Genomic DNA, 21,087 nt, shown 5'->3' on the forward strand with positions numbered 1-21,087 from the left:
TCAAGAAATGTTCATATCCCTTAAGGATGAAATAATCTGAATGCTTTCACTTTTACATCCTCATTCTGGATGCCTAGAACAGGAACGTTGCACATTACTTCGGGTTTTTACCGGAATCGGAAATGGGTGTTCAAAGTTTCGGGTTAAATTATCGGGTTTCTTAATACGCGCTTTATAATACAATGCAATGCATCGCATAGACTTGTGGACAAGTCGTTAAATGTCTGTCGCGTTGATAGCATTCTGACTCTCCCCGCGAATCCTGCGGTATTCGACTACTGCTGTCGCGACTATGGTAGAAGTCGGCAACCGGCAGTCCACACGAGAGAAGTGATCTCGCCGTAGCACCGCCACAACTCGACTATTTCACCGCGTGGGACCATTAACGACTTGTCCACAAGTCTATGCATCGCAAAGCCTGGTTCATATTTCATCAAATTGATAAAGCAAAGTGAATTTGCTTGCGTCACAATTGGGTAAACGGGGTGTTGTGTATGTTTGGGTCGCATAATTTGCTTCGCTTTTGCGTGTGAAGTATAAGAAGATGAGCCTGGCTTAAAGTGTCTGACTGAAAACAAAAGCCATCACTAACACACCCTTAAAGTGACACGTTGCTTTGGATCGGGTGAGTTGGTCTATGAAAAGTGTTTGGATCTGTTTAGAATACAATGATCCACACAAATATGCCTCCAAATTGTGTGGTTTTCCTTTTACATGATGAACAAACAAGGCACGCTTGTTTGTAGAGGCAGATTTTGTAGAGTCAAAAAAATTGCGGGCCGTGTTAGTTCTGAAAATAAGAGGAAAATCACGCCAATTCGAGGCATGTTTGTGTGGATAATTGTATTTTCTTTTTCGAACAATATGTAACAAACGGGTCCAAGCACTTTTCATCGACCAACTCGCCCGGTCCAAGGCAACATGTCCCTTTAAGCTTACACCATACACTTGCTCTTATTAATAAAGAACTGGGTTTCATTAAGCAAACAAGAAGTATGTTTGCTACGCGGTAGTCGTACTGCGATAATTTATCTAAGGAAAAGTAATTAATTATGTTTAGATTGGTTAGACACTCTGGATTTCAGTTATTAAGACTAAGTGTTAGAATACAGACGGTGTAAACATGCGCGTAATCACAAGTGAGGTCTTGAAATTAATTCAAATATTTTACAGAGAAATTACTTCTTTCTCAAAAACTAGTGTCCAGTGCCTTAAAGGATTTATGTACTTTTTTTGGTACATATTTGTATTAAACTTACTCAGTTTGAAGATAATTATAGTAGAAAGCTTCCCATAAAACATTACTTGCTGAGGTGCTGTAGTTTTTGAAAAATTAGTACTAAAAAAGGTCACAATTTTTGTCTCACTCTCACAAATGTTTCCTTCATTGAAACACTAAAGTGGGCTCGAATTATCATCTTTTAAAGACACTGAACACTTTTGGTAGTCACTCCAAATAGGTATTAGTATAAAAACTTACTTATGTAACGAGCAACAGAGAGCTGTTGATAAGATAAAACATTGTGAGAAACTGCTGCCTCTAAAGTAACATAGTTTCTGAGAGAGTAATAAAAGACTTCAGGTCTGAACCCTTAATTATTATGCATCTGAAAGCACACAAATTTGTACAAGGGTGTTTTTTCTTTCACTATTCTCTTGCAACTTTGATGACCAATTGAGTCCAAATTTTCACACGTTTGTTATTTTATGGAATACATGTACTGGTCTTTGACAATTCTTTAAATCTTTTTTTCTACATAATTTTGTTGTTCACGATCCAATAAATTTGTCAGCCTAATTCCACACTGTGTTCAACCTTCCAGCGCCATCACGTACTAAAACAACCCTTCTATTGATGTACACCTTAATAGCCCCCTGTCATGGAAAGAAAACAAGATTATGTTGCCACTGAGTCTGCAATCTTAAGACCACCCTCTTTAGCTGACATTTTGTCTTCCTGGTCATTTCTCCCTTTCAGAATGTCTTAGGTTACACGGCGTACATGATTTAATATATGGACTAATAACAAACTAGCTATCTAACATTCAAATGTCAACGAAACACTCCTGAAACTATACATTACAATTAGTATTCTCCTAATGATGAAAAACACATGACTTGCTCAGACAAAGCATACACAGAATAAAATATCATGTACAACTCGTGCTTTAATGACTTTAATAATTTCATCACCTCGGCCAGGAATTCTGGCCCAATTTCATGCCTCTGCTTACCCTGCTTACGTCAAGTGTATTTCACGCGTTAGCAAAAAATTTGGCTTGTGCGTGTGTGGCGTGCGTACTCAACGTTACTAGGCAATCTACGCTTACACAGCTAGCGAAGTAATTCGCCGCTTGCACTTAGGCAGAGAATGGTGATAGTAAGTGTAGAATTCGGCGTTAAGCAGAGCCATCCCAGAACTGTCAACGTTTTCTGAAAATTTGTTAAATGGATGTCCAAGTTTTTTTTTCTAACACACCCACCTGTAAATGGACAACCTATCAAAGAGGTAGTTTTTAAATTTACTTTCTATTTCCATGGTTCTACAAAAAGAACATACAAACCTGCATGCTTCGCTTTTTAAAGGGCAGAGGCACCTAGGCATTTTCTCCTTGGTAAAGGGCACCCTATGAGGAAATATTGTAAATTTCTACAGGATCATTTCAAGGGCACCAATGCAATGACCAGGGGGCATGGAGGCAATCGCCTCCGTTGCCTCCGTGAAGTTTCAGGCCTAAACATATACAAAAAGACACCCAGACATCACACAACATACTGCACCAAGTGAGGGATAGAATTACAACGTTTTTTTTTTTTTTTTTAGCATCAAAACAAATAACACCATTATGCATTATGTGACCCTCAGAACCCCGGTCTGGACATGTATACATGTACAGTGACAGGAAGGCACTCTGTCAATATCGTATTGCCTTGTAGTTATTTTTATTTATCAGACCACTAAATCTTTGTCAGAATGAAGATGTTGGTTTCTTAGCTCATGGGCAAGTGATCTTGTGTGGCACTTCTAGAAATTATCATAATTATCATTATAATATTTCTTTCTGTTTTTGGAGGACAGTGATTCCCAATACACAATCTAGCGTAGGACAGTATCTTAAATTTTCGGCTGAATCCGCAAATCTATTTATTTTTATTTGTTCTTATTTGTTTTTCTTCACAAAAACATCAAAGACAACTAAAAACGAATTCTCCTAGATTGCACAGTAGGGATTTGAAAAGCAAGGTTAACACTCAATTTAAAAAATATTCCAAAGGCCTTGTTTCAATTCAGCATGCTTCGGTCGGCCAAACATCAACAAATTTTGGGACCAGATTGCTAAACAGTTTTTGAAGAAACCATTGGGCGAAACCTGTTGACGGTACATGTAGTTGTTGGTTCCCCAGCCGACGGCAACTGATCTTACAATGACATGGCTGAGCTGATAAGAACAGTCGGCTCAAGCTCTGGTGTTTCTGATCAGCAGAAAGTGGGTTCGAGTCCCGATTATGACATTTGTGTCCTTAAGCAAGCCACTGAACTATTATTGCTGTGTCCTTCAGTTGGGACGTTAAGCAGTTGGTCCTGTGTGTTGTGTAATGCACGGTTAAAGGAACACGTTGCCTTGGATAAGGCAAGTAGGTCTATAAAAAAGTGTTTGAAACCGTTTATTATGAAATGATGGTTGGACAGATATTTTAAAAGTAGAATACAATGATCCACACAAATATGCCATTTTGTGGAGTCAAGTTTTTGACTAAGATCAAATTAGATCAAATAGTAAAAGGAAAACCACGCACTTTCATAACAAACAGTTTCCAAACGCTTTTCATAGACCAACTCGACCGATCCAAGGCAACATGTTCCTTTAAGAACTCAGTGTATTTATCATAAAGCAAAGGGGTTTGCCCTGGTGTTTCTGGTCTGATTAGCAGCATATTGTGTCACATCATCTTATAAAGCATTACATAAGGAATAGGTCTCATACTCCAAAAAGGTAGCTTACATACTTTGCATGACAAAATACTGAGCGCTTTTTGAAGCGCTATGTTAATATAACAACCTAGAATTTTGATTATTTTTACAAACAATTATGATAGTTTTCATTCTGTATTTTAATGGAGGCTGGTGATAACATTTATTATTCCATTCCATCTGCAGATGCAGCGAGAGATTCACGTCCATTCGCTCCTCAAACATCCCAACGTGGTCAGTTTCCATAGGCACTTCGATGATGAAGACAATATTTATATCATCTTGGAATTATGCAGCAGGAAGGTTGGTCAATATGTAGTGACAAATTATTATTAAAATTTATTTTTTTCTAAGGAACTTAAACATGTTTTTAAAATGAGGAGAAGTGTCTTCTCAGACCTATGTTGAGGAAGGTTGGTCAATTTTTAGTGAACAAATATTATAATTTTTTTTTTTTTTAAATGATGAGATATTTCTTCTCAGACTTATGCCGAATATGAGATTGTAGGAAAGTGTCTGGTCAATCAAGAAAAAAAAATATTTATAAAATTCATATTTATGGTACTGACAAACACATATATTTTGAAGATGACTAAAAAATTCTTCTCAGAATGATGCCATATGAAGGTGTGGTCAGTCTGTGTTGAAAATAAAATCATTAAGATTCATATTTAAAATTCATTATTTTTATTAAATTTACAAATGCATTTTTTAAGATGATGAGAATTTTTCTCTCTCAGAAGTATCCAATATGGAGCGTGGCCAGTCTGTATTATTAAAATTCAAAATTCAGGGGTGTCAAAGTACTTTTTTTTATATGATCAGATATTTCATCACAGAAGGTTAGTCAACTCTACAGTGCAGATTCATCATTAAAATTCACAAATCAAGGAACTTCAAAATGCATTTTTTTTTTTCCAGCTGATCAGAAATTCCATCTTAGAATTATGCATAAGGGAGTTTGGTCAATCTTATGTATGCCTCAGATGTTGTCATTTTGCTCTTCACTATTCAAACAGCCCATGGTCCTCTGCTTGTACAAATATTGTGACGATGACTAGTTCCTGCTTTTTAGCTGTTGTGAAAGATTGACCTGAAAAAAAAATGAAGACTGACAGCGTCAAAGGAAAATTCCTTTTGATATTGGAAGAGGAAGCTTATATTCCGATCCTCCAGTTTCTCAAAAATCACCATTCATCAAAATTAATGATCGCTTTATTAAAGAAGCGAAACAAAAACTGTGGAAGGGCAAGACGTTCTGATAACACTACATTTGAGTAGCTGTCATCTTTAAGATCTGTTATAAGTATGTAGGCATCTCGTTGTTATTCATGTCAAGTTGTTCACTTTAAAACAAAATGAATGCTCCTGATTTTATCCTCGTCAGTGGCCTATCGAGGGGGGGGGCACAGGGGCTTGTGCCACCCTTTCCTTTTGAAATCTGGACTTTTTGAATTGAAAATTTTCAGAGTAAAAAAATCACATTTTATCGACTTTATTGTGATTACTTCAATGTTTCTAAAACTATTTTTCTTTTTACCCTCTCACGCCATATTATCCTATAAAAAAAGTAAAGTGCATAAAACTTGCTGAAAAGGGGCTTGTTTTAAGAAAAAGGCAAACGGCAAATGGAAACTTGTCCAGAAGTGCCCCCTAGAAAAAATTGGTACACCCCTTGTAACCCCTAAAAAATTAGCCTTGTTACGGCCCTGGTTCTTGTTCCTTGAATCTTCTCATCAATGTTGGTTTAGTTGGTCCCCAGTGAGCTCAGTTTAGCGTCATCTTCATCTATCTCTCGCTGATCAATGTTGATCAAGCTCTGGTCGTTAAGTCATTGGGGTGTAGGCTCGAATCCCAGTCGTGACACTTATGTTCTTCAGCATCATCTTCATCTATCTCTCGCTGATCAGTGTTGATCAAGCTCTGGTCGTTAAGTCATTGGGGTGTAGGTTCGAATCCCAGTCCTGACACTTATGTCCTTCAGCATCATCTTCATCTATCTCTATGGGGTTATTGTAAAATGCGCTACATAAGAACTAGTTATTATAATCTCATCCAATGAATGGGCAGGTCTTCACCAACTTCAATATCATCATCTTAAAGGCACTGGACACTTTTGGTAATTACTGATAAACAATTTCTTGGTAAAGAGCAAAGGTGAGCTGTTGATAGTATAAATCATTGTGAGAAACAGCTCCCTCTGAAGTAGGTAAGAGAAAAAGGTAATTTCTCCCTCAAATATTGAAAGACTTCAGTTCGGAAGCCTTGTAGAGGCATCTGAAGGAACACAAATTTGTTCAACAAGGATGTTCTTTCTTTCATTATTCTCTTGCAACTTTGATGACCAATTGAGTCACTTTTACATAATGTTCGGTACCAATTGAGTCAAAATTTTCAAAAATTTGTTATTTTTACACAGGTTCAGATACACTGGTCTTTAATAATTACCAAAGGTGTCCAGCCGCCGATTTCACCAAACTCTTCCTAACTTGAGATTAATCTTAGGACTTAGGATTAATTAAGTTGCAAATCCATAGACGTTAGGACGCATTGAACCCATCCTAAGTTTACTCGTCCTAACTTGAGATAGGATTAATCGTAACATTTCATGAAAATGGCTGTAGTGCCTTTAAAACTGTCGTCTTCCGAATCTACACAGCTTATGTTCCTTGGCTCTGGCGCCTCAGGCAGTCTTTCACTCTCTCACTCTGCCTTGCACTGTTTTGATCGATATAAAAATCCCCAGCGATAAGGATTTTAGGAGGTACATGTACATGTTGGAAAGTGGCTAGTCTTAGATTGTGTATGTTCATCTCTCTGGAACTAACAGAATGATTTTAGGTTCTTTAGGACTAAATCTTTACACTACAGGCTTTCTCTGTTTTCCTGACGCTGTATCTGTCTTTGTTTTTGCTGAACTAGGGGTTTAGATGTAGAAGTGTGTGGAGGTGGCTAGTTCTTTATTACTTTCATCCTCATCTTAGATTGTGTATGCTCATCACCAACTATTAGTATTTTTAAGAGTAAACTTCAAGCTATGGATATGGGTAACATCATCAGGGGGCTCACTTCATGTAAATCGTTGCTGCTCACGCACCTGCACGTGTACATCCCGATATGTGGAGATTGTGCAGTAATTCACCAGAACCAGAACCAGAACCAGAATAAACAGAATGAATTTAGGACTAAATCATAACTGGCATTACAACGTATGTGTAATTTCTAGCACTGTGTCTGTCTAGTTGAACTTACAGATGGGAGTGTGGAAAGTGGCTGGTTCTTTATCCCTTTAATTGTCATCTTAGTTCGTGTCTTTTCATCTCTAAACACAGAATGAATTTATGTTCCTTAGGACTAAATCATAACTGGCATTCTGTGAGATTTAGATACACGAGTGTGGTGAGGTTCTTTTTCATGATTATTATCATCATCTCAGAATGCTTTTGTCGTTTTTTATAATGCCAATCTCTGAAACATTGATGTTGACACCTCCTTAAACTTAAAGGTAATGTCTCTTCACACTGAATCTGCTAATCAGAGTTTTTGATACATTTATTGTGTAGGAGTTTATTTATTGGGTAGTTGTTCGCCCTCGTTACCTCATCATCTTTTGATTGGTCTCATGTACGGGGATGAGAAACTTCCGACTTAAATTCAGTCTTTTTTAAATTTCTGCCTAGTGACAAATACACTTCAATTTTTTCCAGATTTAAAAGATAAATCCTGCTCTTTGATCTACTTCTCTACAGGCATGATATTCTTGCTACTAAAGTCTGATTTCTGATTTGTTTGCCCTTTGAAAAATCAGAAAAACTGTGATTTTAAATTAGCCTATTTAAAAGGTTATTTAAGCCTACACCATATGAAAAAGTAGGTCAGCCCTTGTGTTCAACAAATATTTCCTATTTTTTTCCCCAAGGACCAAATGTCACACCTGTTCTCTAGTACAGTAGTGAGGATATTGTTACCTAAAGCTTCTTGGAATCTACAACTCCAGGGGCTATCCAAAGCTGGAAACGCTATCATTTTAGAACATACCTCCTAAGATCCGGTTCAAGTTTCAGACTTTTTTTTTATCAACCACGAATCTGACTCCTGCTTGTAGACTTACAAGGTTTAACAAACTTTATGTAATTTCTAGCACGATTGAAATTCTGTACCACACTTACATGTTCCCGGCCCCGGCAATACACTCACATTACACAAGTACTGAAGTCACTACACTGGCTACCAGGTCGAATGTCGTATTACGTTCAAACTTCTCTTGCTTCATTGCATACATGGTTCCGCTCCTATGTATAATATATATTTCTTGGGTAAAACCATACACTTCTGTACGATCTCCTTGATCTTCTAACACTTCCTTGTAGCATGCCCTAAGAGTAGGAAACCATGGGGGTGATACATGTAGGTCATTTTCGCATGAATGACTTACGACTTCAATTTAGTAAAATTTCTAGTGTTGATACTTTTCAGATTAGTTTGATAACCAGCTTGTTTAATATGACTTATCTGTAGTTCTTCTTTCTCCAGAAGACGATCAGAGCATACTGATCGAAACGTCAAGTTGAAACCAACGGTTCTTTTCAGAACCACCCCAACTCACTTAAAGATAGTCATTACATGGTGTTATTGCAAACCTATCATATCGCATTTCCACCATTGAAAGTTTCAAATCCTACTTAAAAGTTCTTCGTCTGATTTTTCTCTTTCCTTACTGTGTGAGAATTCCCTCTCGTGCGCTTTGAGCACCTTAATTTGGTGGATTTTGGCGCCTTACAAATACCCTCTTTTATTATTGTTTTTAATTCTTTTCAGTCTTTAGTACAAATGTTAAAGCTACGCAAGACCTTCACCGAGCCAGAGGTGCGGTACTTCATGAAACAGATCATCGAGGGAGTCCGCTATCTCCACAGTCACTGTGTCCTACACAGAGACCTGAAACTAGGCAACATGTTCCTGACGGATGACATGGGGGTCAAGATTGGGGACTTTGGGCTGGCTGCCAAGCTGGAGTTCCAAGGAGACCGCAAGAGGTACAATTATGTTCATGTGTTCTAAGGAGGAAGTGATTAGTGCGTGTTTGCGGACAAGTGTGTAATGCATGTTGGTCCGCAGCCAGACCTATTGATGATACTTAAAGAGTTTGTGTAGTTTTTGTACGACACAAAACACAATGCACACAGATTTAACGGTTTGAAGTCATTGAAAGCTTCCCTTCAAATATTACTTACAGAGCTGCTGTAGATTTTGAGAAATGAGTAAAACACTGTCACAAAAATAATTTTCTTATCAAGATATGAAAACTTTGCATATACAGCGTTATCACGCGACTCTCCTGAAAACATGTGATTCTCACTTTTTTTGGGGGCATAAAAACCTGATATCTTTTTACTTAATCACATAACTTCAGAGTAAACTGTTTCTCAAAATGCTTTACAAGTATGCTATCGAAGCTGATGTAGGCTTCTGACCAAAAATATCTATTGCCATTTATTAAAGGTATTTTCTAAGAAACACAGCCAAATACTCACGTAATTTTGTTTACGTTGCGACTAGTTTTACTAGTCATCCTCAAAACGAGACACCACCAGTCGGTTGGTGGCGCTGTTGCCTGAAAACATTGCTATTCTGTTGCCATTTATTAAATGTATTTTCTAAGAAACACAGCCAAATACTCACGTAATTTTGTTTACGTTGCGACTAGTTTTACTAGTCATCCTCAAAACGAGACACCACCAGTCGGTTGGTGGCACTGTTGCCTGAAAACATCGCTTTGTGATTCTCACTTTTTTCTCTCAAAAACTTGAAGACTTATGAAGCTAAAACTTCTACAGGTAAATTATAGTACATACGTGTACATCTTCACTCACAGTGAGTAGGGATTCATGTCATGGCCAAAAAACTTGATCTACAAAAGGCATCTCAACCTTTTAAAGCCATTGGACCCTTTCGGTACAGAACAAAAAAAAAATCCACAGATTTACAAATAACTTACAGGGTTTACAGAAGGTAGTGGTTAAATACTTCTCTTGAAATATTATTCCATGAAATGCTTTACTTTTTGAGAAAACAGTAAAACAATATCAATTCTCGTTACTGAGAATTACGGATTTGTTTTAAACACATGTCATGACACGGCGAAACGCGCGGATACAAGGGTGGGTTTTCCCGTTATTTTCTACCGACTCCGATGACCGATTGAGCCTAAATTTTCACAGATTTGTTATTTGATATAGAAGTTGTGATACACGAAGTGTGGGCCTTGGACAAAACTGTTTACCGAAAGGGTCCAATGGCTTTAAGAGATGGGAAACTTTGATCTAAGGAGAGTTCATTTTTCAACCCTGTAGTATTAAGTTTCCTTAAAGGTAAAGTGTACGTTGTTGGAAGCATTTAATTGTTTTAATCCTATATACATGTAGATGTATTCAATAAAACTAACCTGTAAGAAAGTATTAGCCTTTTTTTGAGGTATCACCGGAAATCCGGAGCAAGTATGTCCACCCAGAAAGAAAAACTCCCTTGTAGGAGTACACCCGCAGATTCAAATTTTGGGGCATAAAAACCTGATATCTTTGTACATAGTCACATTACTTCAGAGTAAACTGTTTCTCAAAATGCTTTACATGTATGCTATCGAAGCTGATGTAGGCTTCTGACCAAAAATATCTAGTGCCATTAATTTTAAGATTGCCAAACATTCAGGCCGTGTCCGAAATGGCGACTTCGGCTACAGCTACGGCTAGATCGCCTATTCTTCAACACTGACAGACGCGCTGATCTAGACGTAGCTGTAGCCGAAGTCGTCGTTTCGGACACGGCCTTACCTTCCCTTTGTCTAGACATTTTCAACAAAAATCGTGTTGACAATGATGGTGGCCTGTGACTCATGTCACTGTCGTACCTACTTTGTATGATAATGTATGACCGTGACTCAAGTGACGTATTCTATGATTAGAAATGTGACTCATGTTACGGCCGTACATCTTTAAAATCTGACTGTGACTCACATCTGGTGACTAGCCTGTACTCGTATTCAATATGGAATGTGGTTTTTAGACATAGGGATTCAAAACATTTCAATCTGAGAAACGTGTTTGTACGAAATGTTTCTCAAAATGTGTATTTCAATTATGGGTCATTCTTAATCCATAATCCATACAAAATATGAATCTTAATCCATATTAATCTTAATCCATATGAATCTTAATCCATATGAATCTTAATCCATATGAATCTTAATCCATATGAATCTTAATCCATATGAATCTTAATCCATATGAATCTTAATCCATATGAATCTTAATCCATATGAATCTTTCATACCAAATGTTTCTCAGATTGTGTATTCCATTATTTCTGCGTGGACATAACCACTCAATATTTTGTTAATCCTTAAAAAACACTACCACCCTCTGAAATGGAATTTTTACAGATTAGTTTTATTTTATACATCTCCATTTACATAGGATTTAAACAATAAGTAGGACCCAAAAACCAATGGCATACCTTGTCTTTAAAGGCACTGGACACCTTTGGTAGTTGTCAAAGGCCAATATCTCACTTGGTATACCCCCAACATATGCATAAAATAAAAAATCTGTGAAAATTTGGACTCGATTGCTAGAGAGAACAATGAAAGGAAAAAACTCATGTTGCACAAAGTTGTGTGCTTTCAGCTGCATAATATAGGCGACAGACCTAAAGTCTTATATTGTTTGAGTGAAGGCCCGGTCCCACTGCAGTGATAACGAAATCAATAACGATCACGACGCAAAGAAAACGCATTCTATTGGTCGAATTGCTCCATGCAGAATACGTGCACGCTCATTCAACCAATGGAATGCGTTCTCTTTGCGTCGTTATCATTATCGTTATAGTTATCGTTATCGCTGCAGTGGGACCGGGCCTTTAGAAGTGACCTCTTTCTCAAAAACTACCTTACTTAAGAGGAAGCCTATTCCCGTACCTTGATGTTTAATTCATGGTTTTTCAATCATTACTTAGTTCTGACAATCATATTTTGTTGTATTCTTTCCACAGGACGATGTGCGGTACACCCAACTACATTGCCCCAGAAGTCTTGGGCAAGATCGGCCATAGCTTTGAGGCTGATGTCTGGGCTCTTGGGTGTATACTGTAAGTGTTCCTTTAGTATGAACGTGTCTGAATGGGTGGCTACAGCTGCGGTTAGGGCTAGATTTCCATGTCATCATGCCTTGAAACTTAACACACCCTTAGCAACAGTCGTAGCCAGAGCTGTACCTGCCAATTTGGAAATAGCCTCTTTTTTTGGAGAAACTACTGTGTTTGGCCATGAACCACGTAGGCAGCTATAGCTATGGCTGTATAAACACATTGCAATGCTTTAAAATATAGGCTGCTTTTAGAAACAGCCATAGATGTCAATTTAGTCAGGGCCTATATACATGTATAGACCCCTCGCACGATGGGTAGCGGACTCACACGCGCTTATCCTGTCTGCCATTTTGTGAGTCAAAATCAGGCACAAATATGCACAAAAGATTTGACTCCCAAAATGATGGAAATGGTAGACAGGCATTGTTGTGAGGTGTGTTTCGCCTTGCGTAAGGGTTCTAAAGAAATCCATAGACCCTTGCATCACGCCAAATGCTACGAGGTCAAGCACACATTTACACACATAGAACAGCTATTGTCCTATGACCTGCCTCCTTTTGACGCTTTTTGAGTCTGACATAATACGGAAGGAGTCTGTAGAGCTGAGCTCACCCAATCAATGAAATCATGTTCTTGTTTATTTTTCAGCTTTACAATGTTGGTTGGAAAGCCACCATTTGAGACCAGCTCCCTCAAGGAAACCTACTCTCGTATCAAGCACAATAAATACATCCTCCCTGACACTCTCTCGCTGGGTGCCAAGTCCATCATCACAGCCCTCCTGTCCTCAGACCCAGATGAACGGCCCCCTCTAGAGGCCATCATAGACCATGAATTCTTCACCGAGGGTTACATACCCGAGACGTTATCGCCTACCGCTTGTACAACAGCGCCCTCATTTCCGATCACTAAGGTGCTGATCAGTGACGGCTCGGGCGGGATTGTCACCAACGATTTTTGTCGGTTGAGGAGGGAGAGTACGTTACAGCGGAGGGACGTGACGGCGCCGTTAGCCCAGCTGAAAATGTACTCCAGCGGTAACGTTCCACACCCACAGCAGCAGAAGTCTCCCACAAGTGTGGTGTGTAAATTCTTTCAAAAACCCGCCCAAATTTATTTTGTTTGAACAATTGTATTTATTACATAAGGACATAAACTAGGGCCCTTTTCGAAACCATGGCTTCGGCTTTGGATTCGGATTCAGTCTCTTTGTCTTGTCTGAAGCCCTGCGCGTGTACACCTAGTATGCTTAGTTGTCAAACCACCGCGGGGCCAAGCTAGACAGGGCCGAATCCAGAGCCGAAGCAGTGGTTTTAGAAAAGGGCTTGGGCGATATCGATTTATTTTAATCACGATATATCATCGACAAAATAGCACGATATTTGATATAATCGCGATTAATTAAATTTGACAAAATCAGTCTTCAAACTCCCAGTGAAAGTTGTAGAAGAGACAGTCATAGCATAAGAGAGGTGTTCTAATGACTTATTCTTCTGCTTTTACTCCAAACCTATGGGGTGCAAGATGTCTCGGCTAGGAAATACATCGCGATATTGCGATACCATCGACTTTGCGATATATCAATATTTTGATTAAAACAAAATCAATCCGATATCGAAATTGTTTCCAAATTAGTATCGCGGTATTCGATAATATCGTGGTATCGCCCAAGCTTACACACAGCTCTGTTTTGCAGTCAATGGGCCGTATTCATAAAAGCTTTTGCTTACATCTTTATACAGATGTATGTATAAAGATGTAAGCAAAAGCCTAGAAAAAGCAATTGCTGTTTTATGAATACGGCCCAATGTGTGGACATTCCTTTGTTATGTACACTGAAGAAAATTCCTTTTCTTCAACGCGTGGTGATGTGGCACAACTGTTTCAGCCGTTGCTCTCGACCAATAGGAATGAAGAAACTGTCTTATAAGAACAGGTCCAAGCTCGCGTGTCACGCCCATGTTTCAACACTTTTTACTGGTCATAAACAAAGGTTTATACACACCCACGTGACGCGCTCTCCACCAATAAAAATAATAAACTGTCTGAGGTATTTATGAATAAAGGATTAAAACAATGGAAAGGAAAAAAAAATAACTAAAAACAGTATACTTTTTCTTTGGTTTTTTTTCAAAGTGCTTTGTATCCCTCAGGATAAGATACTTAAGTTTTGTTGATTGAACTAGTTGCGTCAAACGTGTCTTTTCTTCTCTTTGATAGTCTGGTGCCAAACAAGCTAGTACACCCAAACTGAGATCAAAACATGGCCATGGTTCAAGACCTAAGACTCCTGTGACTTCGGCGTTAAAGACCGTCATGTCAACAGTTACAGAGAAGAAGGGTATATTGAGGATTGTAGAACTTTTCTTTAATTTACATAATTTTTTTAAATCATCATTATCGAAAATGGCCATACACCAGACTACTGGGTGTCAAACGCGATTGGTCAAAGTCTGCATGGCTATATCGACAAACCAAGCCACAAGCCATTCGGATGTCACCTGCCCAGAGCAGCTTGGTGCCGATTAAACAGATGGGCTAGATTGTAAGTCCAGCCTGTAAGTGTGGAGTTGCTCTCTAAGCAGCTGCCAACATCACCAGTGACTGCATTACTGATCTTCTACTGTAGCGTAACATGAGACCAGGGGCTAATTTCATAGAGCTGCTTAAGCAAAAGCAGGAAAATAGCTCGCTTATTTTACACTTGTTACTGGCCAAAACTTGCTGCCATATACATTGCTGATGACTAGTTTTAAGCTGTTGTTTACTTAGCATTACAATTGAGTGGAGTCTTGGCCGGTAATCTGATTTTACTAAGCAATGAATTTTTTGCTTAAGCAAATTTCTTTGCTTAAGCAGCTCTATGAAATTGGCCCCAGGCCTTAGATCGTCATCATCATCACACATACTGTATGTTCCCAAAACTCGTCTGGCAAGTTACGGAGACCGTGCCTTTTCTAGCTGCGCACCGCGTCTCTGGAATTCCTTGCCAGACGAGCTGAGGTACACACCTGAGCTGTCTACAACCTCAAAACTCACCTGCTCAATTTGTTTGCTTGCCAGCTTCCGGCGCCTTCGAATGGTACCTTCCAGATACTGTGCGCCTTATAAATTTTATATTATTATTATAATTATTGTTCACAGTTGCCCTGGCGAGCGGTCCCCAAATTCATGCTCTGATCAATTTTTCTTTGTTTAAAACTAAATTTAATATTGTTAGATTCAATGTTTCAACAGTGGACATGTATGTGATAATTGTAGAATAACTTGATTTTGTATTTGTCTTAATTTTAGTTGTCATTAGCAGACGATCAGCCCCAGTTGGCATAGAAACGGTTGCTGAGATGTTGCAAACATGCATAGAACACTTGCCAAGGGGTAGGTTTGAATTTAAAATAGTTAATAAGATATTCATTTTGGCTTTACCAATTAACACCGATGTGTGTTAGCACTGTATACTCAGTACTTTCTCGAGTCTTGTGAAGAAAAACCCCCCAGGCATATTACTCAAGTGGGATTCACGACCCTTGCAAGTCTAGCATGTCTAGAGCAGTGTCTCATGGGTTCCCACACGAGTAATATTCCTGTGATTTTTATAGAACTCAGGGAAAGTACCGAGTATACAACGATAACAAATGTCGGTGTACATATTTATGGGCAAAACCAAAATGATAGTAACATTAATAATGTAATTATTTAACAAATTAATTTGTAATGCGCTGAAAATTCTTTACCCCTGTACAAATTTAACATTTATTGAAGAGTAAATAACAAGTTAGGAATCTTTGGGGTATTATTAGCACTTTCATACCTCATACAACTTCATGAGGGAGAGCAGAATTCGCTATTGATGCCAGTGCACCCGATGCCGTTAAAGGATTTGGGTACTTTTTCTAACACAAAACACAATGTCCACAGAATCACAAAAAACTTACACCGTTTGAAGATAATGATAGTAGAAAGCTTCCCTCAAAATATTAGTTGCTGAGGTGCTGTAGTCATGAAAATACATTTTTATAAGCTAAAATAATTTTCATCTCATGGTCAGTGAGACAAAAATTATTTTCATGACATTGTTTTACTCATTTCTCAAAAACTACAGCACATCAGCACAAAGGGGACTAAAGGAAAGTGCATTGATATGGCCTTTGTGAATTATTATTATGGTAACTGTATAGACGATGTGACCTATGTTTACATTCCAACCGCCCTCTGTTGACAAAACACGCTATACGTCATGTTTCGCTGGGCACTGAGTTGCGCAGTCACAGTAATATTGCGTACACTTTCTAGCTGGCACCCGAAACACAAAGGTTTTGCCCGGCGGTATGCGCGCGAATCATGTTATGGTTTTCGTGTGACGTCAGCGGTCACATCGTCTATAAAGTAGTCTGTGAAATTTAACAACCACGGCAGCGTATCTTGAAGTTAAAATTTTAAATTCTGCCTTTTGTTTTTTTCCTTTCACAGGTGAACATCAAGGTACATCCAAATACAAACCCCAAGCTAATGAGGTGTTGTGGGTCACCAAATGGGTTGATTACTCTAATAAATATGGCTTTGGTTACCAGCTCTCGGACAGGACTGTAGGCGTCATGTTCAACGATAAATCTCGCATCTCATTCTCTCCAGACCGGAGGTAAATGTTTTGTGTTGATAGTTCAGTCTCCTGGGCCCAATTTCATAAAGCCTGTAAGCACGAAAAATTGCTTAGCATGAAATTTCTTTCTTAATAAAAACAGGATCACCAACCAAATTTATCCTAGCGTTTCGTGAAATCTGCTGCTGCCTCCGGAAGCGCTGATTATTTGCTTACAGTGGCAGAGCCATGAAATTGGGTCCTGAAGACGAGCAGAGTATATTGTTTGTAATGTCGAGACCACACTGTCTCTGTTAATAATATCAAAGTCTTATATAGCGCACGTATCTGTTCCAAACAAGGTACTCAAGGCACTGAGTATATACAAACTTTCAGAAAGATAGGTTATTGCAGTGATGAATTCTGAGACCCAATTATTTAGCACCTTACAAGGGTTTACAAGGTGCTACGGCGCATTAAGCAGCCACAGCCAGGAACACCGGGGCCAACCCCTTCTCTTTTCGATAAGTGCACTGGGTTCTTTTACATGCGTTACACAACACATGGGACCAACGGCTTTACGTCCCATCCGAAGGACGAAGCAATGGTTAAGGACACAGTGTCACGGCTGGGGATTGGAACCCACACTGTGCTGATCTGTTAAGGGCCAACACTCCCTCAAAAGGGAATTAATACATGATTGCAGCTCTAAGTTTGTTATTTATTTGCTTATTTATAAAAAATATTTAGTTCTACATTCATTGGTGTATCATGGCTTAGCGGATAAGAGCGCATGACTCAAGCTCTTGTGATTCTGTTCAGCAGAGTGTGGGTTTCGAGTCCCGGTCATGACATTCAATGTTCTTAAAGGAACACGCTGCCTTGGATCGGTCGAGTTGGTCTTTGAAAAGCGTTTGTAACCGTTTTTTTATAAAATTCATATGGCTAGAAAGATGTTGTAAAAGTAGAATACAATGATCCACACAAACGTGCCTCGAAATTGCACGGTTTTCCTTTTACCTCGTCGACTAACACGATCGGCCATTTATGGGAGTCAAATAAATGACCGACCGTGTTAGTTCACACAGTAACAGGAAAACCACGCAATTTCGAGGCAAACTTGTGTGGATCATTGTATTCTACTTTTAAAACATCTTTCCAACCATATGCAATTTATAAAAAACAGTTACAAACGCTTTTTATAGACCAACTCATCCGATCCAAGGCAACGTGTTCCTTTAAGCAAGACACTTTTCCATTATTGCTGCGTCCTTCGGATGGGATTTAAGCAGTTGGTCCTGTGCATTGTGTAATGCACGTAAAAGAACCCAGTGCACTTTTAGATTGGCTGCATATTGTGTGTAAACCATTTACACAAAGAGTTGAGACTAGTCCTGGGAGATTAAGGCTAGTTCTAAGTTAGTATGAGTAAGTCGTCCTAACTCGAGGTAAGACTACTAGTCAATAACTCTTTATGAAATCCACCCCTGGTCTTATACTTAAAAAATGTAGCTCCACAATACCTTGCAAGAAAGTATTGCATGTTGGAGTGTCTCTGTGTGACGAATATGAGCGCTATAGAAGAAATAGCTATTAGATCTTTGCACTTATAGATAGTTGCATGAGAATAGTTTTCAAGATTAAGAGGTAGTGAGAATAACTTAAATCCTTTTCAAAATGTTGGTTTAAGTTCTCCTGACTACTTTACCCCTTCTTTAAAACTTACAGTTCAGTGCAATATCTTTCAACGGATGACAAGGCGCATACGTTTAGTCTTTCTTCGGTGCCGTCGAGACTTTCTAAGAAAGTCACTCTCCTTGACTACTTCTCAACGTACATGGATGAACATCTTGTGAAGGTAATAAAATACAACCCATTACGTTCAATAAATGTTTAATTTGCATTGGGGCTAAAGAGTATTCATTTTGGTTTTACCTTTATACACCGATGTGTGTAAGCACTGTATGTATACTCAGTATTTTCCCTAGTTCTTTAAAAAACAAATAACAGGCATTGCACTCGCGCGGTATTCAAACTCACGACCTATTGCATTTCTAGAGCAGTGTCATACCAACTAGACCACCGAGATTGCCTGGCAAGCAAGCATATTCTGATTTGTCCTCAAAGGAATGTTTTCAAAATTTAGCCCTTCTGGAAACAAACACATTGTATGAAGGCTCATATCATCCTCAACAATTTACTGGATTTTCACATACTGTATACCACTGCAAAGCTCTTCTCGAGGGCTATTAGTTTGTTTTTGTTCAGTGACTGTGGCCTTAACCTACACTACACGAGCGAGCGGCCAAAGTTTGGCCATTGTTTCAAAACACAAAAGGGACGAGTAATTTCTGCTGAAAATGGTTGGCAAACAATTACGCTCTGAGTTTGACCACCAGAAACTATACATCCTGTTCAGTGAGTGAGTGTGATTAAATTGTGTTTACGTGGGTCATTAAACGTAATGGATCAGCAGCACTAATGGGTTTTTTCTTGATCCAATTACAAGTTTTGTGGAACAAGCACAAATTCATTTCACATTAAATACTAACACTCGGAATATTGTAAGGAACTGGCCAAAAAAATGCATTTTTATTTTGTAGTTCCTGACGACCTCAGACACATTACTCTCTCCCAGCAGAAACTTAAAACAAACTTGTTCATGCTTGCTTGCCCTGCACTTGACTTCTACTATACTGGCGCCTTTGAATGCTTTACAGAATAGTGCATCTTACCAAATGCTGTATTATTATGTATTCATTATTTCACAATCATGAAAGAATCCTTTCATTTACTGCTTTTTTGTTTTGACAGGGCCCTTCGTCCGATCCCATCAGTCCAACGTCACCGATTGGGGATTTAAAGGTATGTTTCAGGACTGTAAGCTTAGTTTTTTAAAGGGCAAGGGCACCAAAGCATTTTCTCCCTGGTAAAAGGCACCCTATGAGGAAGTTGTACATTTCTTCTGGAGCATTTCAAGGGCACCAAGGCAATGACCAGGGGGCATGGAGGCAATCGCTTACGATGCCTCCATGAAGAATTGTCTTGCCTGATGTTTGTGTTGAATTTGATCAATCGAATCGATCCAATTCGCTTCTTGGCAGGTGCTTAGATAATTGAAGGAAAATGAAGATAGAATTTAACAAAACAATCCTGAGAGGACATTTGCAACAGATCGAGTGTAGACAGGTTCATAGAGATTTTTTTTTTTTTTAATTAAAAACCTTTTACTTTAACAATATTTTGTTGTAAAGTTTGATCTAAATCTTCACGGCTTGTTGTGGCCTTATACCCAAAGGTCACAGCAATAAAGGTTACGTGTCATCCTTAAGTATCACGACAGGGACTCGAACCCACAGTCTGCTGATCGGAAACACCATAGCTTGAGTCCAGTGTGCTTTTCCTCTCGGCCACGCCACACCAATGAACTTGGAGATGCCCTCGCGTGTAATAAAAGCACAATGGAAATGTCGTGGCCGAGTGGTTAAGAGCACTGAATTCAAACTCTGGTTTCTGATCAGCAGAGTGTGGGTTCAAGTAAGCAAGACACTTAACCATTGCTCCGTTGGTCCTGTTTGGTGTGTAGCGCACGTAAAAGAATCCAGTGCACTTTACAATACAATACAATACAATACAAAAAAAACTTAATTGTCCCTGCATGGGAAATTCCTTATTGAAAAGAGAAGGGGGTTCACCCCTGTGTTCCTGGTTTGATTGGCAGCATATTGCGCCACAGCACCTTTACATGGTAAACCATGGTGCTATGTAAAAGGAGTAGATCTCATAATTCAAACGTAGTCACACATACCTTGCAGAAAATACTGTATGTTAACGTGCCTTGAACGCCTCACTGAGTGACAGATTATGCTCGCCAATATAATCCACTATAAATATTATTATTATTATTATATATATATATATATATATATTTTTTAGTCAAATGAAGTGAGTGAGTGTGCCATCCGATCACCATCACCGAAGCGTAAAGGACCCGACCACACCCAGGCAGTGGGCGGGGCATGTCCATACCTTGTGCAATGGAACCGCACCCCTAAGGCAATCGCTATGTACCTCAGCAATGGAACATTCCAGGTAGGAGCAGGTGCTTATTGTTAATTGGATTGGTACATCATTGATCCTTGGAATATGATCTCTACAATTAATCACTTTTTATTTCAAAAAGTAATTAAAACCACAAGGGAAACTGACACAAGGGAAACTGACTGGGTAAATTTGAATTAATTTTGAATTGACAGAAGAATTTCTCACTGAATTTGCACAAATACCACTGAAATATAAACAATTATTCAATGTTTTCTGAGTATCACCAGATTGTAAAAAATCCATTAAGGACATGAGTGTCATTACCTTTGCTCCAATGCACATCTATCAG

General features: G+C 38.8%; 1 protein-coding gene across 1 annotated transcript in view; it reads left to right on the top strand.

The window, feature by feature from the left end:
- The window catches only part of LOC139946031 (serine/threonine-protein kinase PLK1-like), a 41,939-nt gene that overhangs the window by 13,927 nt on the left and 6,925 nt on the right, over positions 1 to 21,087 (top strand). The window contains exons 4-13 of the mRNA XM_071943614.1: positions 4,160 to 4,276; positions 8,792 to 9,009; positions 12,020 to 12,115; positions 12,764 to 13,196; positions 14,336 to 14,456; positions 15,410 to 15,493; positions 16,586 to 16,754; positions 18,423 to 18,552; positions 19,509 to 19,559; positions 20,631 to 20,786. Coding sequence (XP_071799715.1) covers positions 4,160 to 4,276; positions 8,792 to 9,009; positions 12,020 to 12,115; positions 12,764 to 13,196; positions 14,336 to 14,456; positions 15,410 to 15,493; positions 16,586 to 16,754; positions 18,423 to 18,552; positions 19,509 to 19,559; positions 20,631 to 20,786 — 1,575 coding nt within the window. The remainder of the gene's footprint in view (positions 1 to 4,159; positions 4,277 to 8,791; positions 9,010 to 12,019; positions 12,116 to 12,763; positions 13,197 to 14,335; positions 14,457 to 15,409; positions 15,494 to 16,585; positions 16,755 to 18,422; positions 18,553 to 19,508; positions 19,560 to 20,630; positions 20,787 to 21,087) is intronic.

The sequence above is a fragment of the Asterias amurensis genome, chromosome 13 (genome assembly GCF_032118995.1).
Source record: "Asterias amurensis chromosome 13, ASM3211899v1".
In the NCBI taxonomy this organism is placed as follows: Eukaryota; Metazoa; Echinodermata; class Asteroidea; order Forcipulatida; family Asteriidae; genus Asterias; species Asterias amurensis.